The sequence below is a fragment of the Sus scrofa genome, chromosome 16 (genome assembly GCF_000003025.6).
Source record: "Sus scrofa isolate TJ Tabasco breed Duroc chromosome 16, Sscrofa11.1, whole genome shotgun sequence".
Taxonomy (NCBI): domain Eukaryota; kingdom Metazoa; phylum Chordata; class Mammalia; order Artiodactyla; family Suidae; genus Sus; species Sus scrofa.
The window spans coordinates 72,223,367-72,249,561 of record NC_010458.4 but is presented as its reverse complement, the minus strand read 5'-3'; the positions used below and the strand labels follow the sequence as shown (position 1 = coordinate 72,249,561).

Genomic DNA, 26,195 nt, shown 5'->3' with positions numbered 1-26,195 from the left:
CATCTGTACTGCCGGAGGGGGCACCCCTGGCTGCTGCAGTCCCAAGCTGGGTGCAGGCGTGAGCCCTCCGGGGTTCATGGTCGCTGTGTGGTTCCCCAAAGCCAGTATTCCCGTGCTATTTGTATAGATTATTATCCCCTGGGACAGTCTCCAGTGCCGCTGAGCTGCCTGTCTGGACGGTCCAGGTAATCTCGCCAAGTACCAGTGATTCTGTCAATGCTCTGACCTCAAGGCTGCACCCGTTCTGAGCAGCCCTGCTAACCCTATTTTCCAGAAGGCAATTGCGCTTAATGTGCATCATTGCATGGAGCACAAGACCCTCTCTGGAAATCACATGTGCATTGGTACCTGTCACTCTGCTGGGGTCTCTCTCTCAGCGGCTCCAGGCACATATACCAAAAAGTAATTAACCAGTCTCCTACTGATGCTGTTTCAGCTGGGACCACTTATTTACTTACAAAATGAAGCTAACATTAACTTGTCAGTTCTTATGGACTGAACTGTGGTCTCCCTAGATTCATATGTTAAAGCCCTAATTCCCAAACTTCAGATTGCGACTATACTGGGAGCCAGGGCCTCTAAAGAAGTGAGTACGTTAAAATGAGGCTGAAGGGTGGGGCCCGAATCTGGTAGGACTGGTGGTCCCTATAGGAGAAGGAAAACACAGCAGGGAGGCAGGTGTAGAAAAAGGAAAGGTCATGTGAGGATGCAGTGAGAAGGCGGCCATCTGCAAGCCAAGGAAGAGGCCCCAGGAGAAACTACACCTGCCCACACTCTGATCTGGGACTCCCAGACTCCAAACCATGAGACATACATTTCTGTTGTTGCAAACTACCTATTCGGTGCTATTTTGTTATGGCAGCCTGAGCAAACTAATACAGATGGGAACTCTCACCCAGTTTATTTTGCAACATAAGTGGAATGTCTGCACTAAGCCACCTGTAGCTGGGCAGCCTAACAGGAAGGTGGGAATTCAGTTCTGCTTAGAAGATATTATTGCTCAAGGCCACCCTGAGCCATTACCCTCTGACAGAATGTCATGGAACCCAAGCTTTAGAATCATTCAAATGTTGCTAGTACCCAAGCTAGGCGGGTAGGTTGGATGATTCTGGAGCAGCAGAGCCATCGCCACGCCTTGGCCAGGCTGTGAAATAGGGAAAATGGCACAGTTTTTGTATCAGGTGAATCTGGTTCAAATACCAGCTCCACTCCTTGCTTATGAGTGCTTGGGCCTTAGCCAATGAATTATGTTTTAAATGCCTCAGTTTATCCCACTAAGAGATATCATATCTAGGAACTCCTGCTGTGAGGCAATGGGATCAGGGGTGTCTTAGGAGTGCTGGGACGTGAGTTTAATCCCCAGCCCGGCACAGTGGATTAAAGATCCAGCGTTGCCACAGCTGCAGCATAGGTCTTAGCTGCGGCTTGGATCTGATCCCTGGTCCAGGAGCTCCATGTGCCTCGTGGTGGCCAAAAATGAAAAATGAAAAAAAAAAAGAGGGAAAAGAAATATATCTAGACGGCAGAGTTAACATGAGAACTAAAAATAATGTATATAAAAGGCCCACAACACGGGAGACATCAATATACACGCACTATTGCGCTATCCTTACAGTCACAGCTCCTGGACTACAAATTTTCATTCTTTTTTGCTTTTTAGAGCTGCACTCGCAGCATATGGAGGTTCCTAGGCTAGGGGTCTAATCGGAGATACAGCTGCCGGTCTACACCACAGCCACAGCAACGGGAGATCTGAGCCACGTCTTTGACCTACACCACAGCTCACAGCAATGCCAGATCCCCGACCCACTGAGCAAGGCCAGGGATAGAACCCACATCCTTATGGCTTCTAGTCGGGCCTGTTTCCGCTGTGCCACGAAGGGAACTCCCCGAATTTCCATTGACAATGAACATTTCCGGGCACGAGAATCTTCTGGCGACCACACTTCGCCTTTCTGAGCTGTCCCGGGTATGCCAGCTGGGCAGTGTGCTCTGGGGTCAGGGTAGTGAAGCAAAGGAATCTGAACTTATCCATTTCAAATCCATCTCCTTCAGTCTTACTGAACTTCAAACACATATTAACACACTCCTCGACAAGATGCAACTGCCTCTGAAAATGTCCCACTTCAAGATTAGAAAGAGTTCCCTGGTGTCTCAGTGGGTTAAGGATCTGGCATTGTTACTGCTGTGGCTCGGGCTGCTGCTGCGACAGAGGTCTGACCCCTGGCCCTGGAATTCCCACGTGCGAGATGTGAAGAAAGGCCGTGTGCTGGAAAGGCAAAGGGTAAGAGCAGCGGGTGCAGGAGGAGCTAAGGGACCATCACGGGACAGCAGCAGCTTCATTTGCTGGACGACTTGCTGACTACCAGCTCTTCGGTGCCAGCATTTCCCCTGGTATCTGGTGACACATCATCCCTTCAGCATCACGTCCCCCAGGAACAACACTGCAAAGCTATATTTACGGCAAACCCTACAAGTCCTTGCTTGGCGAATGTACCCAGCAAGGTTGGGATATAGATGGAGTTTAGTGAAATTCTTCCAACATTTGGATTCATTCTTAGGAAAAAAACCATTCCGCTGCCCAATTGTTCATCCTAAAATATTAGAAGAAAACTAACTGGATTCCTCCCTCACATCCTTGAATTCAATCTAGGGATCGATAAGCTACTGTTTTATCAATTCTTCTTGGACAATGTTCATGCCGTAATATTAAATTAGAAGTAAGACTAGGAATCTCCCTCACCTATAAAAGGCATGGTGTTTTTTTTGTTCATGTTCAATTTGCATTGGTCCATTGGGTCACAGGTGTGCAGCTACCAATTCATCCGTAACATGCCGTTACTACGGGAACACGTCACTCTGAAGGGCAAAGGAGTTCGGCCTCAGAGGACCCCGAAGACTGAAGTTTCCTATCTGCGCAAGAAACGTCATTGTGTTATTTAGATGGAGATTTCCTTATATTCATAAAAATATCCTTTTTCCCATTTAAGTATACAGCCTGCCTCATCTTTGGGGAAAATGGGCTCCTCACGTTTCATACCTGCCATACAAGCAGTATTTTCTACTATGTTTTTCTCCCTTGTTTTTGGCCACCCCACGGCATATGGAGTTCCCCCACCGGGGATCAGATCCAAGCCACAGCTGCAACCTATGCCACAGACGTGGCAACACCGGATCCTTTAACCCACTGTGCCTGGCCAGGGATCCAGCCTGTGTCCTGGCGCAGCAGAGACACTGCCAATCATCCCATGGCACCACAGCGGCGATTAGTATTTTCATTCATCCCAAAACAACCTAGTTCCTAAATGGAGTTCTTGAAGGAACAGGACACTCAAGCAAACCCAATGAGGAGGTGGCTGAGATGTTCCAGGGACGTGACAGCTCCTCCTGTCGCCCGTGGGCAGGGGCAGGCGCCAGCGCCTGGCAGGTGACCCCCCTCCGTGCCCAGGATGGAGGCTTGCTCCCCACACTGAAACCCTGACCCAGAGAAAAACCTGTCTCTCCGGTCTCTCCCAGCCCTCCAAGTTCCTCTGGCCTCAACTTTGTGACCTTAACTTGTACTTGGTTGTGCCTGATCCTTCTGTCCCCAATTAGAATTCTCAACATGGATGCAGGAGCTCATCTCCTGTCTATTTGCCAGTCGCTTTGGATGCCCAACTCTGGTCCCACGAACTGGAGGAGGGTCAAGGGGTTCTGGTCCCCGTGAGGCTGCTCCCAGGACAAGGTGAAGGGTGAGGTGCCATTTCCACCAGAGGCTTCAGCCCAGCCCCCGGTTTAATCGGTAGCTGATGAACTCGGTGTATTCTCTCCAGCCAAGCCCCCTGGGGTCTTAAGATTCCAGCTTCCTTGTGAGAGCATCCACATCCTCAGCTCGGGTCCTCATCCATTTCTCTTCATTCATCAGCCCCCCAATATGTCATGTCCTCTGTTTTGTAAAGCACAGCTTCCTCGAGTTTGAGTTCCAGAGATACGTGACCCGCCTTCACTGATGAAGACCGTTTCGTAGCTTCAGAGACCCCTGAGGTGGGCTGAGATGCAGGCAACCCTGCTAAGACTAAAAACTCACTTTAGGTCGGCTTCGGGCTCAGCCTGCTCTTGGCTGGATTCCTTCTGCAACATCCCCACCAAGTGGCTGTCCAGGCTCTGCTCCGACACCTGCAGTGAAGGGGACTCACTGGGTCCAGAGGCAACACATTCTGACTTTAAATAACTTTATTAGGACAGTTCCTTATCCTGAGCGTGAACTCCACACCCCTCAAGCACACACCCAGTGACCCGAGTTCACAGCCCAGAGCCACGGAACACCTCGAACTGCAGGGAGGCAGCTGAGTGTAGTAAGATCCTGTGCCCCCGTGTCGGGTGGCAAGTGAGCAAGTTACTGAAGACTCCCCTTGGTTAAAAAAGAGAAATAATAAGGATAGTGCTCCCCCCCACCAAGGATGAGATCAGGATGCTTCCAGGACACCTGGACACACAGCGGTCTTAGCACGTTCCCTTCCGCTGCTGCGTGGCAACCCTTCACTTTGAAAGATCCCTCTTAGGATGTTTTCAAGACCCTTTACCATCTAGAATTCACACTGCTCATCAGTGTGGTTTCTTCTGTTCCTTTTTCTCTTTCCAGTTTTTTCTCACCCATTTGGTTTAGGGACAGACTATCACATGCTTCCTGTGTGAGCCAGGAGGGGAGGTCTCTTTTGGGAGAGTGGCGCCACCCAGCGGCACATCTGGAGACTCTTCAGCCCCGACCATCAGGTCAGCCGGATGGTTTCCCATCCTTGCAGCCCGGGCATGTAGGAGAATCCTCGTGAACTCTGGCTCCCTTTAACTTCCTTTCCTGGTTGGGGCTAAGGAAATGCTGGCTGGAGCCCAGCAAGTCTGGGTGGCACCAGGCTTAGCTCTTCTATGTCACCAGCCCATCTTAGCTGAGCTGCTGTAACGGAATACCACGGGGGGTGGGGGTGGGGGGTTGCTTCAGTGGAGGCCTGCTTCCTGGTTCACAGACAGCCCCAGCTTAAGGCTCTGTGCTCACTAGGTGGGAGGGGCAAGGGAGCTCCCGGGGTCTCTCCTATTAGGGCACTAATCCCGGTGATGAGGGTTCCACCCTCGTGACCTGAAGCAAAAGCCCCACCTCCAGATACCATCACACTAGGGGTTAGGATTTCAGCATGGGAATTCTGCAGGACATCAACGTGCAGCCTGTAACACAGCGCCTCTACTTGGCAACCCTACCTGCCAAGGGCGGTCTGAGGGACTCCGTCCCTTCCTTTTCCTAACTCCTTTTCAATCCTGAGGAATTGTCTCTCCTCTGTAGGACTGGGTGCAGGGATAGGGCTGAGGCTCTGCTATTACTCACCCCTGTACCCATGTCCCCAAGATCATGATGCGCTCCTGGGACATCAGCTGTGAAGTCTGGTCCAAGTTCATAGCCCCCCGACTTGGCACAATTCCCAAACACCACTCTGGGAGCTACTCTGGGTTCCCTGCTCCCCGGAGCTCTCCATCCTTCAGACACACCTTCCAGCCTTTCGAGAAAGTGCTGCTTCCTCTGTCTCTGCCCCCAATGGGGGGAGTGGGCTCACGGTGCCTGCCATTCACACTACCAGGCACCCCTCGCCCTAGGCCTGTCTCAACCCTCCTGTCTCTGTCAGGCCGCTGCAGGTGCAAATAACACAACACCCAGTAGAAACCCCTGAAGAACACGGGTTTATTACTTCACTTGACAAGATGTCCCTAAGTCGGAGGCTCCAGGCCACTTCAGCAATCTGGAGCATCATCAAAGATGCAGCGACGGTCCTTCTTTTCACTTCTCCAGCCTCAGCATCTTGGGTTTCATCTTCATTTTTCCCCTGGTGGTTGCAAAACGCCTGGTACAACTTCAGGTATTACTGCAGCCAAAGCCTTCCCAAAGTTCCCAGCAGACATCATTCCAACCTCAGCAGTGGGAACTGGATAAATCCCATCCTGACACCCAAGGGATGGGATCACACCACCAGGGCCCACTGTCCCTGACACCTGAAGAACTGGGGGGGGGGTCTATCACCAAGGAAGAGGAAGGCGGCTGTCGGACAGGAGGGGCAGTCTACACACCTCCTTGGCTGGCCCCCTGCTGCCGGTGTGAGGAACACTTCACCATGGCCCAGATGACTCCAACGTCTTAATAAAGGGCTGGTCACACTATGGCCCCAGTAGACAAGACACCACACAACCAAGGGATGTGATTCTTCTCTGTCCGTCAAGTCTTAAGTAGACTCCTATAGTACGTTCTGCAGTAACTTCAAAGGCTTTTCTGCAATGCCCTTGGCCAGTGCTAAGCCAGGAAACACACATAACAGCACAAGCTTAGAAGACTCCTGGGAGTTCCTATCATGGCACAGTGGAAACAACCTGACTAGGAATCATGAGGCTGAAGGTTCGATCCCTGGCCTTGCTCAGTGGCTTAAGGATCCGGCACTGCTGTGAGCTGTGGTGTAGGTCACAGACGCGGATCAAATCCCAAGTTGCTGTGGCTGTGGCATAGGCCAGCCACTGTAGTTCAGGCCAGCAGCTGTAGCTCCGATTAGACCCCTAGCCTGGGAACTTCCATATGCCATGGATGCAGCCCTAAAAAGACAAAAAAAAAAAAAAAGACGACGACTCCTGGATTTGGGAACATTGACTTCACTTGTAATTTTGGCCATCAGGGAAAGTGCTTTGGGTAGTATCCAGCTGCATGGATGGACTATCAGGAATCTTGCATCTTTCCCATTCTGGTTTTGACGTGTGCTGGTGTACACTGTCTCCCAGCAACACTGAGAGTATGTGGAAGACAGCCTCATTTCCGACCTCGTCTCAACTTGGTTTCACGTGCACTTGGGGAGCTAAGCATTTCGAGAAGTTCGAATGCCAGATTTGTCCAAGGGTCTGATGAGGTGCCCCCGGCACACCTGGGAATGCAAGGACTGCGATCCTGAGTGCGTGCTCCTGGAGAAAGAGCATTCAGATAGGAATGTGCTCGAGTCGCTGACCTGAGTGCCGATGGAACCTCCAGGTCCTTTCACAGAGGCTCCTGGCGGACTACATCACCCCTAAGTGGTGTTTCTATTCTTCATTTATTTACTTTACTTTAAATTTTATCCATGAGGCATTTGCCTCTGATTTCAACCTGTACAGACTTTTGTTTTTCTTTTTGCACCCACGGCATATCAAAGTCCCTGCGAGGGTCTGAATCGCAGCTGCAGCTGAGGCCTGTGCCACAGCCACAGCCATGCTGGATCTGAGCCGCACTTGTGACCTACACCACAACTTGCAGCAATGCCGGATTCTTAACCCACTAAGCCATGGTGGGAACACCCCATACAAACATTTTTGAACCCAATTTTTGACATCAAACATAGTAGCTCTCATTCCCTGCCCTGTGCTATTTGCAAATTTGATCAATGTCCTTAACCTGGTAAGGGATAAAAATTCAAACAAGCCAGTCAGAGAGAAGCCAGAGCAACCTCTACAAGAAAATTCATATACACACTTTACTTAAAGCCACAATTTTAAAAGTCAATTACAGACCGTGCAGACTCTGAATCACAACACTTTAATGAAGCAGTTCATTCTTCTTGGAGGTTGCAGGACCAAGCATCACCTAATTCTCAGGAAGCTAAAGGAGAAACACCCCAAACTGCAAGCAGTATGCCTGATGCCTCTGCAAATCCAGCACGACTATGTCTAGGAAATGAGGGAAAAACCTTCAAGATTCCATAAATCCGGCCTCTGCACCAACCCCCTCCGTGCCCACCCCCACCCCCACCCACCCCACCCTGGTGGCAGGGAGCTATTGAGGGGTCCTGCTGCAAACTTGCCTGGCCAAGTTACAGTGCTGGCTGGGGTGGGAGGTGGCAGCAAGAAGTGGACACGGAAACTACACACAATGGGAAAGAATTCATTCATCCTAAGGAAATTGGGGACTAATGCGAAAGGATGGGTGGCAGGAGCTGAAAACCTGACATATGTCCCAACATCCCACCCCGACCCCAGACATGCACAGCCCCACTGTTTGCCTCTTCCAGAGAACTCCACACACAGTAACGTTCACTCACCTGTTTGTTCATCTCTCTTCTAGAGTATAAGTCCCGTAAGATTTGGGGCCTTGCATGTCACTCGCCATTGAATGGGAAAAGCTATTACACAGCAGACACTCAGTATTTACTGAATGAATGAATGGCGTCCCCAGTTGCTTCTCATTTAAATGAAGATCATCAAATGGACCGTTTTCAAATCAGTTGAGCTAAAGATGCAGATTATCTCACGTCGTCAAATTTCTGTTAAGATGGTCTGGTATGTATGTTTCAGGTGGATGACGGGCAGTTTAATTCTTTTCTGTGATATGCAGGGATTATTCGAGCCACCCATCAATATTAATTTTTCAGATATATGAAGCTGGTCAGAGGTTTGCCTTAACTTATCTTAAACTAAACCAGTCAAGCCTCTTCTCATAACAGAGAAATATTCAACAAACAGCTGCTTTCCTAAAATAAAGAAGTGATGAGGAGGAGTAATCTGCAACTTCAGTGAATAGGTCTTCCTTTAGTGTCTAAAATAATAAACGCCACTTACAGACCAGACTCCGTGCTGCGGGTTTTACAGATCAGTCCCCAGGCCCCTGGTCAGGGTATCGTCATCCCAGAGGCGGGGGCTCAGGAACCCAAGAGCTCCGGGAAGGTGCGTCGCTGGTCCAAGGCCCTGCCGGTGACGAGGTGGGGATCGGAACCTAGCACGTCACCTAGTGTGACGCTGCCCATCAGTTATAAGGCGCCCTCAACTGGAAGGTACAGGGCAACTCAGAAGTGTTAAAATGTGTACACATACACACTTTTACACACGCGTACATCTTGGGGTCAACAAAGTACAGTCATCCACTGGTCTTAGAACAAATCACTCCTAAGAAATGTTATAAATATAAATGCCTCTCTAAAACCTTTAGAAAACCGATTTTGCCATGAAGTACAGAAAAGAAAGGGACAATCTTAGGTAGGAATAAAATGACAGGAAACTCGAAGGTAAACATCCACACCCTCTTTTTAAAATTGCTCCTCCCCATCTGCGGCGTTAACTCACACTCTAGCACGTGCAGAGCTGCTGCGTCTCGCCCCCCCTTCGGATGCTCATCACCCGCTCACACGGCCACGCGCCCGGGGCGTGGAAAGCAGCGAGCGCGGGGGCTAGAACGCACCGCGAGAGGGGCTGCACATGGACCTGCTGCTCTCAATTTCTGTTTATTTTTCTCCACAGGTTAGGAAAAGCAATCGTCATTTCTCAGTCCACAGCAAGGAAAAATATCCTCTTGGCTGAAGGAAGACCGGCCTACGTCTCTATAAAACCAAAGCCCCCACGCGCTAGAAACCTCTCGACGAGGTTGGTATCTGAGGACCGCCCGGAAACGCACGCGCGGATCTTCAGGGCCTCCGGCCGCCTCCTCTGAAGGCGCTGGCGTCGTAGGCCCACACGGTGTCCACTCCCTCCCCCGTGACCTGGGCCGGGGTCCAGTGAGGGAAAGGGAACCGGCAGGCAATGACCCTAGCATCGTCCTCAAGTTCAAGCTCGAGCTTCTTCTCCAACTGCGGCATCTGTGGAGAATGACAGCCATTCACTCAGGGATCGGGATACAGAAGAAAGGATTCCTCGGTGTCCTTTTGTATCTGATCCCTGAAAACACCTGTGCAAGATTATCGCTTATAAAAAAGATCACACCGGCGCATAAATACACCATCAAACAATCCATTAAAATACAGAAGTCACATGAACAGTTATGAGAATATCTTCCAACATCAATTATAAAATTTGCCCTTTTTAGCAGATGTGAATCACAGATTTTTACTTTTCTGACTAAAATCATGATGTGGGAGTAATTAAAGTGAGAAGCAGCTTTCAATTATTTACCTACCTAAACATTTCAATCTACCCTGTCTCAATGACTGCACATTATTTTTCCACATTTTTAACATCTCTGAAATCAGGGTACATCTTACAATCGACACTGTTCTTGAATTACAACTGGCAATATTTTCTTTTCTTTCTCAACAGCAATGGTACATCTTAAAATCAATAGCATCTAGAATCAATTAAATATGGTATAATTAGACCATGAAAAAACATACACATTCTACCAACTTGAAATATGATGAAATATTTCAGAGTTTCTTCCAAAATGCACCTGTAATAGGAGTTCTTGTTATGGCTCAGTGATAATGAACCCAACTAGTAACCATGAGGATGCAGGTTCAGTCTCTGGCCTTGCTCAGTGGGTTAAAGATCCAGCATTTTTGTGAGCTGTGCTATAGGTCGCAGACATGGCTCTGATCCTGCGTTGCTATGGCTGTGGTGTAGGCTGACAGCTGCAGCCCTGATTTGACCCCTAGCCTGGGAACTTCCATACGCCACAGGTGCAGCCCTAAAAAGAAATAAAATAAAAGAAACCCATAATACGATGATAATTAATTTTGCAATAGCCAACATAACCTACAAAAAGTAAAATCCTCATCACTTTTGCATCATTTTATTACGAATTGCTATTTGCTAAAAGTATTGACACTGAGATTACATTAGCAAATTAATAGCCACTTAAAATTTTATCTTCAGGTCCTAAAAATATATTACCACCTTCACTTCCTAAAAATATTTTTTCCACTTTATTGATTTGTTATTTTGGAATAAGTTCAAACTGACAGAAAAGTTACAAGACTAGAGCAAAGACCTCCTGGATTCCTTTACCCCGGTTCACCAATTTTTAAGTCTGTCGCATCTGCTTGATCTGACTTGCTCTATTCCCCTCTCTCAGAACACGTTTTCTCCATCAGTTGAGAATGGACTACATACCATACGATATGCCCCTTTAAGCCTTGGTACTTCAGTGTTTTCTAAGAGCCCTAAAGCAGTTATCAAATTCAGGAAATTAACCATTCAACTCCGACTGCATGCCAGTTTTGTCAAATGTCCCCGTGATGTCCTTTACATCTTCCCCCAATCCAGGATCTCACACTGCACTGAGCTGCAACATTTCCTCGGCCTCCTTTAACATGGAACAGGTTCTTGATCTTTCTCTGTCTCTTACGGCAGTAACATCCTTTAAGAATACAGACCAGTCATGGACGGACCTCTAGTCCCCCACCCCACTTAATATAATGTTCTTTTTGGTGTGTGTGTGTGTGTGTGTGTGTGTGTGTGTGTGTGTAGGTTCCAGGGCCAGGAACCCGCACCACAGCAGCTACCCAGGAGCAACCACGCCAGATCCTTAATCTACTGAGCTGCCAGGGAACTCCTCAATGGAGCATCTTGATGTTTCTGCCTGAGTCAATTAGTCCTAAAGGGTTAAAGGTAGCAATTTGCTAGTTCCATCCTTCGTTCTAGACTGAGTCAGCATTCAACTTCAAGGAAAAGCTTTCCTTCTCTCTCTCTCCATCACTGTAAGTATGAACTCCTGGATTCTATTTCATTCAGTGGGTTATAATCCACTCTTGTCCTTGTCCATTCCAACACTCAAGATGCCCAGTCTGGCCACTGGGAACCCCCTCAAGCTGGCTCCTCTTCCATGGCTGCCCCATCACACACTCTGAGCACTTCCTTACATCAGGGCTCAACAAAACATGCCAGGCTTCTTTTGTATCCTCCCTTCCTTAGCCCTGGGATCAGCCATTTCGCAAACATTCCTGGTTCAGAAACGAGTATCTAAGCAAAACCTACTCCCTTTAAAAGTAACCAATTAAATCAAAATGAACAAATCAACAGTGCTTCTATGAAAATTTTATTCCTCACTTGTATCTTTAAAAAGTGGTTTGTAAAAACTCTACATGACCTATGGATGAAGTGAGCCAAATTCTGATTCTTCATTAGAATCAATACAAGATAACAAAGAATAAATTCCATTAAGGATGGAATATTTCCACTTTTTTTTTTTTTTTTACAGCTAGTAAAAGATTGCTTTAGAAAAAAAAAAAGCAAAGCTTTATTCCTTGAGGGAAAAACCAAATAAGCAAAGAATGAGGCAATATGTGTTTTTCCAAAACATTACAGGTTTCTTATGGTAATTTTTTCATGAAAAGGATAATAGTAAACTTATTCATATTACCATTCTTTTCTCTTTTACAGTTTCTTTTATTTCCAAATGACTATCATACGCTAAGTCAAGATAAACCTACAATGAAAGGCACTATTTCAATCATGAGAAATTAACTGACTAAATTACACATAAATATGCAACAAACCTGGGTCTTGATATTATACACAAAGCGAAGTGGTGATGTGTCATGTCTGCCTAATGAAACTCAAAATTATTCATACAATTATATGTTTCAAAGTGACATGAACTCATCACATCTAATCACATCTTCAAAACTTTAAGCTGAAGCCAGCTCAAGGGCATAAGACAAATTCGCATGGCCACAGAGGCGCTGGGCCACCAGAGCACTCCCTCCTCCCTGGAACACTGGCTTCACTCAGCTTCTGGGGTGACCCCACTCACACCCCGTCTCTCCTCCTCCTCTCAAGTTCTTCCCCTGGGCCCCTCACTTGTTGGAGGCCAGGGCCCAGGACCTGCGGGGTGACAGCATGATGTCAGCCACTCCTCCGTTTCAGCTCCTGGGCGCTGATGCCCCACCCACCCACCTCCACCCCCTCCACGACCCCCACCCCAGACGCCCAGCCCAGCATCCTCCACCAGCAGCCTAACACGCCCACTCGCATCTAAGACTGCTCAGCCCCAGGGAACTCATCTCCCAGCACGGCCCTGCCTGCACCTTTCCCACAGCTCAGGCCAAACACCTCCGGATGCCCCTGGCTTCCCTCTCTCCCGTGACCCCCATGGATCTGCCGGCTCATCCTGTTGGTGGTACCTTCCCGATGCATCCAAAATCTGACCAGCTTCTCCACCGGGTCCAAGCCGCCCCCACTGACAGCCCAGGCACCTGCAGGAGCTCCCGTCCCGGCTCCAGCATCTACCCCGGGACTCTCCCCCACAGCGGTGATCCTTCCCCGCCAGGCAGCCCCTCCACTGTCCTGTGTCGACCAGCAAGAGTCCGGCCTCATGAGGACAGTGTCCTTCTGGCGGCCCCTCTCTCCTCCCTGACCTCACCAGCTTCCACCACACCCGCCTCCTCGCTGCTCCTGGAACAGGAGCCCCTCTGCACCTTGGCCTTCGCAGTGGCTGTTCCTTTGGACCGCTCTTCCCAACAGAGTCTCTGACTCCCCTCCGCCCCCTTCACATCCAGGGTCCCTTTTTCTTTATCAGAACAGGATGGTAATGTTTGCATTTATCGATCCATTACAGGATTCGTAACTAAAATTACATCAGTCATTTTCGAAGTTAGGAAACTTAATAGCCCAGAGTGTACTTAACGGGTACGTTTATACCATATTCACTGACTCATTAACGAACGTGACCCTGGGAATCCCTCTGTGCTGGCTGCTGGCAGCAAAGACGACAGGTCTGCCCTGGTCTTGAGCTCAGAGTGTGGAGCCCACGGCCGACACCCCAAAGCCTTCACGGAAGGACACGTGCAGTCGCTCATCCACGGAGAAGGGCCGCACTCTGTCCAAGTGGACGTGGGGGCTGTTGGAGCTCGTCTCACAGGGCCATCAGGGAGGGCTTCTCGGAGGAAAGGACATCTGACCTGTGAGAGGGCGGCGGGTGTGCACTAACCAGGCCCAGAGCCGGGCTGGGGCCTGAAGCCGGAGGGAAGGACAGGGCCCCGCACAGTGTAGCCCGGGGGCCGAGAGAAGGACAGAGCTGGAGCCAGAGAGCTGAGGGGAGCCGGTCGCAGGGGCCTTAGCCTCACCACTCTGAAGAAGCAAAAGTCACAAAAGGTTTCAAAAAGGCCACAACCCATCTGTCCCCGTTCTGAAAAGCCACCCTCGGGGCATGAGCTCGTGCTAAGTGTGGCTCCTAACCATCCCAGCACCGGCCTGCCAGGTCCCAGTGGGCTTCCTGTTCCTGCTTCGCTAGACACAGACCCATGATGGAAGGTTAGGGCCGCTCTGACCCGAGGTCCCGCAGCACAGGGCTGTTAGGAACCGTGAGGCAGGTATCAGACCAGAGTGAGTGACTCCAGGGTCTCCACCTCTGATGCTCCTCGGCTCTCTCCGAAACTGTTTCCCGCCACGCTGGCCTTGTCCAGCCACTGAGCTGCTGCCAGACCACCAGCCAAAGCTTGGAGAAAGGAATGTATTTTAACAGAAGATGGCATAATGGGGCCCAGACAGGGCCCAGAGCGTTCCAGGGCTCATGCAACTCGCTGAGAGCAGACCCGGCCCCCTGACTCCCCGGGCAGTGCCCTCCCTCCCCTCATGCCTCCACACAGGCTTGACGGGGTGGAAAGCAGGGGCCCTCCACCCGTGAAACCAGACCTTTCAGAGCAACAGGCCACCTGGCCTCCACAGCACGATCAAGCCCCCTGCGTGGAAAACCCCAAGCTGGCTGAACCCCTCTTATTCCAGGGAATGTGTATTTCAGCAGCTCCCCTTTCTCCTGGAACACTGAAATGCTGCAAGTTCCTTACTTAAGATTTCTCTGTGTACAGAAGAACAGACAATAATCGCAAAAGCATTTATTGAAATAACAGGATTCTTCTTTCCCTTGAGTGAACAGCTCCCAAAACTGACTACACTTCAAATGTGGTTAGAAGCACCAGGAACCAGAACCCAGCAAAGGCTGCTGCTGCCCCCCGCTGGAACAGAGCTGCCCGTGGCCACCCCAGGCCTCTCAGGACAGCACAGCATGGAACAGATAACAGCTTTCTACTTTTTTTTTTTTTTTTTTTTTATTTTTATTTTGGTCTTTTTTTGCTATTTCTTGGGCCGCTCCCACGGCATATGGAGGTTCCCAGGCTAGGGGTGAATCGGAGCTGCTGCCACTGGCCTACGCCAGAGTCACAGCAACGCAGGATCCGAGCCGCATCTGCAACCTACACCACAGCTCACGGCAACGCCAGATCGTTAACCCACTGAGCAAGGACAGGGATCGAACCCGCAACCTCATGGTTGCTAGTCGGATTCGTTAACCACTGCGCCACGACGGGAACTCCAGCTTTCTACTTTTAGAGTCAAATTAAAGTGACTTGCCCCCAAATGTTGATTATTCCAAAAGAATGCCCAAACTTCATAGTAAGTAGTAAACAAACACCAAATTCCATAGCAATTCTAAGACCCCGGAGAGGTTTTTTTTAATGACCAAGGACCATGCTTTCTACTTTTCATTTCTTTGAACAAAAGTGTCGGCACCTGGGTTTCATCTTAATTTTAGGCCCACTGAGAACTCCTGAGAACATAGAGAATCTGTCACTTTCGAGACTGTCTGACAGTGGGGAGTCGAGGACTGGGGGGTCGAGGATGGCAGAGGCACACTTTTGTACACGCAACAGATGATCAGTGGGGACCTGGTGTACGGCACAGGGATGTCCACTCAGCGTTCCGTGACCACCTACAGGGAATGGACGCGTGTATACGCATGGCTGCCTCACTCCGCTGTGCAGCAGAAAGTAGCACAACATTGTAAATCACCTCTGCTTCAATAAAAGGAAAGGACAGCTAACAAAAGTACTTCTAAAGAAACTTTTCTTAAAAAAAAGAAAATGGCATTTCACTAAAAGTCCTAACAGTGAGAATAAATTCCTCAAGCATTGAGACACCTTCAATGAAAAGATATGAATAAGAAAGCATAAAAACAAAAAAGTAAATTTTTTGAAAATTAAAAACCACATCGGCTATGCAGCGGCATTTCAGCAAACATCCGATTTTGCCGATTTATGGCTACAATGACAGACTTGAAAAGTGAATGGGGACCTCGTTCCACGGTCTGTAAGCCCACCACAGGGCAAGCATCCCATTCGGGTCATCTGCCAAAGCCTAGATTAGGACCACTTCAGTACGACGCTGAGGCATCTTCACTTTTGAAAACACACAACGTTCAATACCATCAGTCAGCCAGGGTCAGCTGAAACTAGTCAACACTCACTCACCCTAATATCATCTCACTGCATAACCCAAGGAACGATCAACTCGAAAAGAACATGGCATGAACCTACCAAGCGACTTTAGAGGGAGGAAAATGAGCGACCATGAAAATGTCCAACCACGTTAAACCCCAGGAGCTCATAAAGCAGTTTTCAGACTGGAATCTTCAGGGCTCGGGTAGAGAAGTGAGACTTTATCTGAAGCAAAAGTTGTAAACTATGACCAAATCTTTGATTAAACTTTCAAGGCTCTGAAGTGTTCTGTTAAACCTATCATTTGAAATCCAAGCTTCCCTTAGAATCTCCAGGAGGCTGCCATTTTGCACACGGTGAGCAGGCAAAGGGGGAAGCTTTTCGGGCCGAAGCCCCTCATAACCTAGCAGCAAACACACAGGGGACAGGAGAGCACGTACTCACCATCTGGGGTACCCCGAAAATGACAACGTTTGAGTACTGAGAAAAAGTGACCTGTGGGAAGGGGAAGAAAACAATTCATAGATTAATTTTTGAAAGCCGGCATTAGCTTAGCTTTTATTTCAAAATGAGCAGCAATTTCCCATTTCCCCCAATAGTGGGTTTTCACAAAGAGTGGCCCTTTTTAAGATTTCCCAAGGAAAGGAACACCACCTTCACACTCTCACCCATGCTAATTCGTCTGTTATAGTTTTCAAAGTTTCTCCGTAAGTCATCATCTCATCTCACAGCCAGTCCATGAAGGGTTCCCCAGGGACAACTGGCAGTAATGCATCCAATGTCCGGCGGGTGTCCAGCCTGTTGGCCTGGCCACCTGCCCTGGACCACTGCCCCCCTGGACCACTTTCTACTCAGCTACACAGCACACAAGCTTATGAGCAAGAGCTGGAGGGATTTCAGAATCACCCGTGTTTTCCGTTGAGCCATCCTTAAAATTCTAGCCACCCCCCCTAAAATACTAGGTAAAAGTTGCAATAAAATGGTCTTTAGCTGGAAAACTGGAGGAAAAGTGCTTTGCCAGTCAAAATTCTTACTGCCCAATAAAAGTCTTATTCACTCTATAGAGAGATCGTTTGTATATACATGGAATAAAAAGCAAGCAAAACTCAAGTGAATTTTTATAAGCTACTGATGACAATATTACAATGGGAAATTCTTATTTAAAAAAAAGAATTTTATGGAACATCCCTAAAGCAAAATTACAGGGCATTTTTTAAAGAACAAATAAACTTGGAAGAACCTCATACTTTATGAAGGCACAAAAGAACCATGACGGAATGACTGGTGGGTGCTCTCTTTTCTCTGCACCCACCTGTGTCTCTCTAGATATGTACACACTCACGCACACTCACACACACACAATCGTCACATACATATACACATATTCACATACACACACACACAAGCCTACTAATGTCAAAATGACATTAACAAGTTAATGCCTATATTGCAGTGTACAACACTTCCAAATGAGCTAAAAATCTCAACACTGCATGATAAACAGAAGTGAGACCTTTTTTCTTTCTCTTTTTTTTTTTTTTTTTTGTCTTTTCAGGACCACATCTGTAGCACATGGAAGTTCCCAGGCTAGGGGTCGAATCGGAGCTGTAGCTGCCAGCCTAAGCCACAGCTCATGTTAACACTGGATCCTTTAACCCACTGAGTAAGGCCAGGGATTGAACCCGTGTCCTAATGGATACTAGTTGGTTTCGTTACCACTAAGCCACAACAGGAACTCCCAGAAGTGAGAATTTTTTAATTGAGTAAATAAATCCTTAGAATTCACATGACCTATAGATTATAAACCTTAACTGTCTACCCTAAAGTAGGGCCATCTGGCTTTCTCCCGTAGTACAGGGGTTAAGGATCCAGTGTTGTCAACTGTGACGCAGGTTTGATCCCTGGCCCAGGACCTTCCATATGCTGTGGGCATGGCCAAAAAATAAAAATAGGAGTTCTCGTCGAGGCACAGCGGAAACAAATCTGACTAGGAACCATGAGGTTGTGGGTTTGATCCTTGCCCTCGCTCAGCGGGTCAAGGATCCAGCACTGCCAGGAGCTGTCGGTAGGTCACAGACTCGGCTCAGATCTGGCACTGCTATGGCTGTGATGTAGGCCAGCAGCTACAGCTCCGATGAGACCCCCAAGCCTGGGAACCTCCATATGCCGTGGGAGTGGACCCAAAAAGACGAAAAAATAAAATAATGAAATTAAATTAAAATTAAAAAATTAAGTAGGTCTGATTTTTAAAATCCACCAATTTAAAAGCTGTGCTCATTTCATCATTCTGAGATATACGCTTGTATTTAATTCCTTTTCTTGTAGTACATTTTTCGGTTTTCGGCCACCCTGATCATGAACAGCGAGGTCTGGGGTGGAGTCTTCCAGCACCGTTCCGTGCCCTGCGTACCTTCCACAGGTCTGAGATGTAAAAGGTGGCAGATCCCTGCACACCTTCTCGCCAGGCGCGGTACCTTGAGTACCAGACGAGCCAGGGGTTCAATTCATAACCCACAGCTGTGAACCCTTCCTTTGCGGCTGCTATCACCTGCGGGGGGAGACCATAGCCGAAATGAGAAATACACCAAACATGGTCAAACGATATGAAAACTTCCCATTTGTGGTCTCTAGTCCTAAAACATCCGACCAAAAGGTGTCTGTTCAAGACACCATTTAAGGGTGGGCTCTAAAGGGACACAGCTTTGTGGGCAAGTCCATTTAAACTCAGTTTTCTTGTTTCTTTGTTTGGTCACCTTCAGCATCAGAACAGATGGTTGGGTTTGCTTTTAACAACTGCATGATTAATGCTGGACTGGCCAACCCCAGGGAGGCTGACAAAAAGTTTCTGAAATCTGCCTTCTCCCTCTACCAGTGACGGCTCAGCAGCGGGTGAAGTGAGTGTGCCCGGAGAATGTTCAGTGAACCAGTTGTAATAGGCACTAAAAACAACCAGCCAGGAGTTCCCATTACGGCACGGCAGATGAATCACATTAGGAACCATGAGGTTGCAGGTTCGTCCCCATCCTCGCTCAGTGGGTTAAGGAGCTGGCATTGCTGTGAGCTGTGGTGTGGGTCGCAGATGCAGCTCGGATCACACGTTGCTGTGGCTGTGGTGTAGGCTGGCAGCTGCAGCTCTGATTGGACCCCTAGCCAGGAACCTCCATATGTTGCAGGTGCGGCCCTAAAAAACAAAAACCAAAAAAAACACCTGCCAATGAAAAACCTGCAATTAATTACATAACTCCTTAGTATTTAAGATGGTTCACTCAAAATCAACAGTACGTACAAGTAAAATGGAATGAGTCAGAATAACATCAATGCCAAATGCCACGGGCTTTCAAAGGTGAGAAGGATGGTGAGTTGGGCTGGAATCTCACCACTCTTGTTCAAGGGGGCGCCTGAAGGAACTATCCCATCTACAGCCATCTCCCAAGTAACTATAGGGTTGCCCCTTTGAGAAGGAAACCGCAACAATCGGGAGCTGTACAGCATGCAAATCTGGGGTTTTTGTTTGTTTTTGTTTTGTTTTGTTTATAGAGCCGCACCGGAGGCATAGGGAGGCTCCCAGGCCAGGGGTTGAATCAGAGCTGTAGCTGCTGGCCTACACCACAGACACAGCAACTCAGAATCTGAGCCACATCTGTGACCTACACCACAGCTCACGGCAACACCAGATCCTTAACCCACCGAGCGAGGCCAGGGATCCAACCCGCGTCCTCATGTTTGCTAGTCAGATTCATTAACCACTGAGCACGGCAGGAACTCCCGCATCTGGGTTTTAAAACTTCCTGCTCATTGATATACTCCTCTCCTGATTTTTTAAAAACAAGTCACTTTGTAACCTCTTCCTGTGTGTGGTCCCACTGTGAAACTGCAGGGTCCACGTCTCCAGGGGCTGGAGAAAGGTGCTGTGCCCACTGGTTTCCACACTAAATGTTTCCAGAACTCAGCGTTTACTGCTGTCATCCTGACTTTTCATTCCTCTCTCAGGTGGAGGCCTAAGGATGGTGTCAACTGGCCCAGGGAGAAAGGTGGTCTGGGACACCACTGGCCTGTCAGTGACCTTGAGTCTTTATTATAGGTCCCCGGCTGGGATCAAAGTGAGCTGAGGACACTAAAAGTCTGATCTCTGGATAAGTGGGGGTTAAGGCACGGGCTCTTCCTTCTCTATTTTAACTCTGTATTATGCATAGCAATTATTATACTTACATAAATATAGGTTAAGTGTAGAAGCAAACATTTATGGTGCAAAAAAATGTAAAATAGTCCAACGACATGACTTAACATGTTTCCTCTGGCTTTGCCAACTCTGTTGGCCAAAATTTTTAATGAACAATTTCATAATTACCAATTAATTGTTCCTTTTTACCTGGCAGATCTACAGAGCACTTTTCCATTGAAGAAAAACTGAATCTGAGAAAAACAAATTTCAAAGTCCTGCTGGAGGGCTTGAGAGTTCAGCCGAACAGACCCAAAATTAAATGACTACTTTATTAAACTGCCACATTTAGCAGTCTTTGCATAAACCTCAGAAGAAATGTGAAAGAGAAATTCTAAAGCTTAGGACTTAAAAAACGTAAACCTTAGGACACCTTGGTGTGACTCACAATGCGTCCGTCGCCGCTACCAATATCTACCAGGGGCCCTCTCCTGCATCGTAGCATCTTCACAACATTTTCCACCTGCTTCGTTGTTGCAGGTACAAAAGGCAAGCAAGTTTTTCGGAGGGCTGGTGTTATAAAGGGTGTGGCCACGGCGTACAGGGCCACCAGTGTCCCACCAACAGCACCAGTAAGTAAGAAGCCCCAATTGCTCTTCTTCAAACGGCTGGCTTCAGGACCTGCAGGATGGGAATCGCCTGGCTGCCTTTCCTCCTCAAGAGTTTCTGGGGTGGACCTGGATTGAAAGCAAGCAGAAAACATCCATGTGGCACCAAATCAGAAACCCAAGGTAGGGTCATTCTTATTGATGAGTAAACTCATGCTTTTGAGAGGATAATTTTGCTCAATACTATCTAAATTACAAACACAGAATTCCACAATGAGCTCTAGATTCTACCAACTGAAGTGTTTTACAGAAAACTATTCCATGTTAATGGAAGACTAAAATCTTTTCTTTCCAACATATTTTTTTTCTCTAGGAGTCATCCCTTGGAAAACGATGTGTTTAAATCTATTTGCTATTTTATGAATTAGTAACAGTTAATACAAGTATTACTCATGAACGCCATATTTTTATGGTCCATAAACAAATAAGCATGAAAATACCTAATTATTACCCTATCTCAAATAGGATCAAAGTATTTTGCATCAAAATTGGTCAGGGTGGAGTTCCCGTCCTGGCGCAGTGGAAACGAATCTGACTAGGAACCATGAGGTTGTGGGTTCGATCCCCGGCCTCACTCAGTGGGTTGAGGATTCAGTGTTTCCATGAGCTGTGGTGTAGGTCACAGATGCAGCTCAGATCTGGCAGTGCTGTGATGTGGGCCAGCAGCTATAGCTCTGATTTGATCCCTAGCCTGGGAACCTCCATATGCTGCAGAAGCAGCCCTGAAAAGACAAAAGGACCAAAAAAAAAAAAAAAAAATTGGTCAGGCATTAATAATCACGGTTGCCTAAATCCAATCCTGAAGTTATAGAGGAGATAAAATTTAGGTTTTACTAAATATCTTAAATAGGTATGGCAATAAGGAGATTTTTAAAGCAGATCCACAAAAAACAAAAAATAATCATTTCAGAGATGGACTGGGAGTTTGGAGTTAGTAGATGCAAACTATTACATTTAGAATGGAAAAGCAATGAGGTCCTACTGTACAGCACTATTCAGTCTCCTGGGATAGACTATGATGGAAAATAATATAAGAAAAGGAAAGTGTGTGTTTGTGTGTGTGTGTGTGTGTTGATTGGGTCACTTTGCTATACAGCAGAAATTGGCACAACATTGTAAATCGACTATAATAAAAAAAATTCAAGGCTCAGTTTCCTCACTTGTAAGATTTTAAAATAATACTATCCTCTGAGGGTTACTGGGACAGTTAAATAAACAGTGCATATAAAGCCCTTGGCACAACCTGACAGAGTAAGTGATGACTATCAGGCACTATTATTAGCCTCAATACTATCAAGGGCAGAGAAAACCGTAACTCAAAAAGATACATGCACCCCAATGTTCACAGCCGAACCATTTACAATAACCAAGACATGGAAGCAACTTAAATGTCCATCAACAGGCGAATGAATAAAGAAGATGTGGTACATAGATATAATGGAATATTACTCGGCCATAAAAAAGAATGAAATGCTATTTGCAGCAACATAGATGGACCTAGAAATTATCATATAGAGTGAAGTAAGTCATATAGAGAAAGACAAATATCATATATCACTTATATGTCGAACCTAATAAAAGTGACACAATTTATTTATAAAACAGAAACAAACCCACAAATTTCAAAACCAAGCCTATGGTTACCATAGGGGAAACTGCTGGGGGAGGGAAGAATTGGGAGGGTGGGAATAACATACACACACATTGTGTAAAAATAGATGATTAAGGAGAACCTACTTTACAGCAGAGGGAAATCTACTTGATAGTTTGTAATAACCAATGTGGGGGGAAAAATGAATATATTTATATGCATGACTGATTCACTTTGCTGTAAACCTGAAACTAACACAACACGGTAAGTTAACTATACCCCAATAAAATTAAATTTAAAATAGATCCAACAACCATTTTAAAGGAAAAAAAATACTATCATGTGGAGTGGTGGGGCTCATTACTTTTTAACAGCTTTACTGAGATGTAATTCATATAATTTGCCCATTTAGTGCATACAATTCAAAGGGTTTTTTAGTATATTCACAGATATGTGTAACCATCACCACAGTTAAGTTTAGACCTTTTTATTTCCAGAAGAACCCTTTCAGCCAGGACCCCTGAAACTCCCCCTCATCCTCAAGCCCGAAGCAACCACCAATCTGCTTTCTGTCTCTAATGAAAACTCTCATGAATGAAACCATAGAGTATGCGGGGTTTTGAGTGACTTCTTTCACCCAGCATAACGTTCTTAAGAGTCCTCCATCCTCTACCATGTATCAGTACTTTATTCCTTCTCATGGCTGAGTAATATTCCACAGTATTCCTTCTCATGGCTGAGTGATACTCCACAGTATTCCTTCTCATGGCTGAGTGATATTCCACAGTATTCCTTCTCATGGCTGAGTGATATTCCAGTGTGGACAGCCCACATTCTGTTTATCCACTTGTGGATGGACTGTCTCCAGTCAGCAAAGCCAACAGACAGGTGATTAGACAAACACGAGTCAGATGACCCAAACTCTCTCACCTGTGCAGACACAACTTAACCAGCCAAAATGTAACAAAGTGCTACGGGTCTTCAGAGCCCCCCAGTTAGCCTGCGTGTGTGATGGGGTCCAGTTGAGACAGTTACAAAGCAGGCTGTGAGAAAGGCCTAACATGTACAAAGCACTGTGGGAATAGGAGAGGAGGTAGAGGAAGATGTAACCCAATGATGGAAGTGGGAAGGTGCTGGCAGACACAGAATTTGAGCTGGGCCTGAGGGGACAGGTCCCCCCTGCTGTCCAAAAGCAGAGCATTTCCATGAAACCTTTCCTAAGCTGAATGGCATAAAGCTAAGAAGCAACGACCTCAGGGCACATCTTGCTAATGGGTGTACAGCAAGAACAGAGATGAAGCCCCATTCAACACTGGGGCAGCTGTGGCTGGATGCTGAGTGGCTCCTGGGGAAGGGGCTTGGCAGGGCCCCTCTAGCTGCTGGGGTGCCCACTGCCTCTGGGACAGCTGACAGCAACACGTAACACCAAATGCTACTTTCCTTTTCTTCCTTTGGTCATAAAAATGAAAAATCTCTTTGGGGGGAGTTCCCATTGTGGCGCAGTGGTTAATGAATCCAACTAGGAACCACGAGTTTTCGGGTTCCATCACTGCCCTTGCTCAGTGGGTTAACGATCCGACGTTGCCGTGAGCTGTGGTGTAGGTTGCTGACGCGGCTCGGATCCCACGTTGCTGTGGCTCTGGAGTAGGCTGGCAGCTACAGCTCCGATTGGACCCCTAGCCTGGGAACCTCCATATGCCGCGGGAGCAGCCCAAGAAATAGCAAAAAGACAAAAATAAATAAATAAATAAAGTCACTAGGAAGAATCTGTACATAGTTAAAAAAAAAAAAAAAAAAAGGAAAGAAAAATCCTCTTTGGATTTCTTTCAGTTTGGGAAAATAAGTACTAAAAAAGGTCATTTGTAAAAGCAAAGTGGTATAAAGTGAACTTTCAAAAAGCAGGAGACTGAGTTCCTGTTGTGGCTCAGCCTGTTAAGGACCCAACATTGTCTCTGTGAGGATGTGGGTTTGATCCCTGGCCTCAGCCAGAGGGTTAAGGATCCAGCGTTGCCGTGAGCTGTAGTGCAGGTCACAGGTGTGGCTCAGATCAGGTGTTGCCTTGAGCAGCTGCAGCTCCAATTCAACCCTAGCCTGGGAACTTCCATAAGCATCAGGTGTGGCCCTAAAAAGAAAAAAAAAAAAAAAAAAAAAAACATACCATCTCCATCCGACATGTCCTTTTGAAGGCGGCAGCATTCCTTTAAAAGAAAGCCATGGGACCACCAGCTGTTCCTGCTAAGCCCAGGAACAAGTCCATCCTTGTAAGTAAAAGACCCAAAGAAGTGAACTTCCGCTGTCTACAGGCTTGCCTGGTTACTGACTTCTGGTAGTGACAGAAAAATCTCAATTTTCAGTGACAGATGTGGGCCAGCTAAAGCTAGAGGCAGCAACATAAGCCCACAAAGGTTTAGGAGTCTTTATCCAAGTTTGAGCCAAAGGAAAAAGGCCAGGAAGAAACAAGAGGCCTATTTGGAATTGTGACCTGCCACACGAATTTACACTGGGGGTTTATAATTGAACGTCATAGTATCTTCGAGCTGTTCATTGTGTACTTGCTTATACACAGAATACATTAACAGGAAAACCCTTTTTTCCCCATGCTTTAAAGAAAAACTGCACAGCGGGCATCATTACACATTTCCTACACTTCATAACTATCTAATGAGCCAAATGGATTACAGGATTTGTTATTCTGAATAAGGAAACACTGAACTGGCCAAGCTAAAGTGAATTGAGATGTGGCTCCAAAAGCCAAAATGGCCTTGGAGCATCACTGTAAGCTACAGAGTAAGTGGGCCAGGTATCAGGAGGGGTTAAATGATCAACCACCTGGTGACAAAGTCAATTCCTCACTTTCAGGCCACAGGTTAAATGTTATAATCCATGCATCCATTTCCACATTTGAGTATCCAATAAAAGCTAGGAATAATACGAGTCAAGTCCCACTCTATGTCAGATGGAGGTCAGGGAGGCACGAAACCCACAACAAATAAATCTAAACCCAGAAAACATTACGTCGTGATTTGTGCTCCAAAGAAAAAGCAACAGAGGATCTGGTACTTTTTAGACAAGTTGCTAAGAGAGATCTTTCGGAGGCACCATAACGTAGGGCTTCAGAGTGGGACTCAGATCAAGACTGGGCAATTTTGCTTCTTCCTAGCTAACTTTGGGCAAGTTACTGGAGTATTTGTGCAAAACAGCTATCTCTTTAACAAACACTTGAACAGAGCTTGTTAAGGGCCAGGCACTGTTTCCCCTGAATCCGTAGAGCAGCGGTAAAGAGAGAAGCTATTGCTACCACTGCCATTTTTGCAGACAAATCACCTTCCCAAAGACACAGCTGGTAAGCGGCAGAGCTGTGACCCCCACCCCGACAGTGTGAGTCCAGTACACATCGTATAAGACCGCGCCGAACTAAGGGACTTATTCGCCTCCAAACGCTAGGAACCGGTCCCGGCGGCCAGATCCCAGTACCAGCGCACGCGCCCGAGGCGCGCACAAGCCCTGAGCCCCAAACGCCAGGCCTCGAGCCGAGGCAGCGGCCCGCGACTTCCCGCCCCCCTGCGCCGACACGGACCCGCTGCACCACAGACTCAACAGACGACTACGAGCCCTACGCCGCGCCCGCACCCAGGACCGCGGCCCAAACTACGCGCCGCGCGCGGGGCTGACCTCACCTCTTCCTCCCTCCATCGCGAGATTTCCAGCAGGTTTAAAAAAAAAAAAAAAAAAAAAAAAAAAAAGCGGACTCTACCATCTTCGCGAAGCCAGGGTGGGAAGGAGGGAGAAAACAATGCTCTGAGTCAATGATCTCATCGTTGGGAGCACTATCG

At 47.3% G+C, this 26,195-nt stretch overlaps 1 protein-coding gene and 1 long non-coding RNA gene across 2 annotated transcripts; both read right to left on the bottom strand.

Annotated features, from left to right (window-relative positions):
- On the bottom strand, positions 5,687-6,463 carry LOC102163046. Its single transcript, XR_002339680.1, has 2 exons — positions 6,088-6,463; positions 5,687-5,846 (listed from the first exon to the last, which is right to left on the bottom strand). It is a non-coding gene; the product is annotated as an uncharacterized LOC102163046 (long non-coding RNA).
- FAM173B (family with sequence similarity 173 member B) lies at positions 7,489-26,070 on the bottom strand. The gene is made up of 5 exons (XM_021076853.1): positions 26,040-26,070; positions 20,552-20,840; positions 18,355-18,492; positions 16,389-16,439; positions 7,489-9,596 (listed from the first exon to the last, which is right to left on the bottom strand). Exons 2-5 carry the CDS (start codon positions 20,606-20,608, stop codon positions 9,426-9,428), a joined length of 417 nt encoding a protein of 138 aa, XP_020932512.1. The 5' UTR covers positions 20,609-20,840; positions 26,040-26,070; the 3' UTR covers positions 7,489-9,425.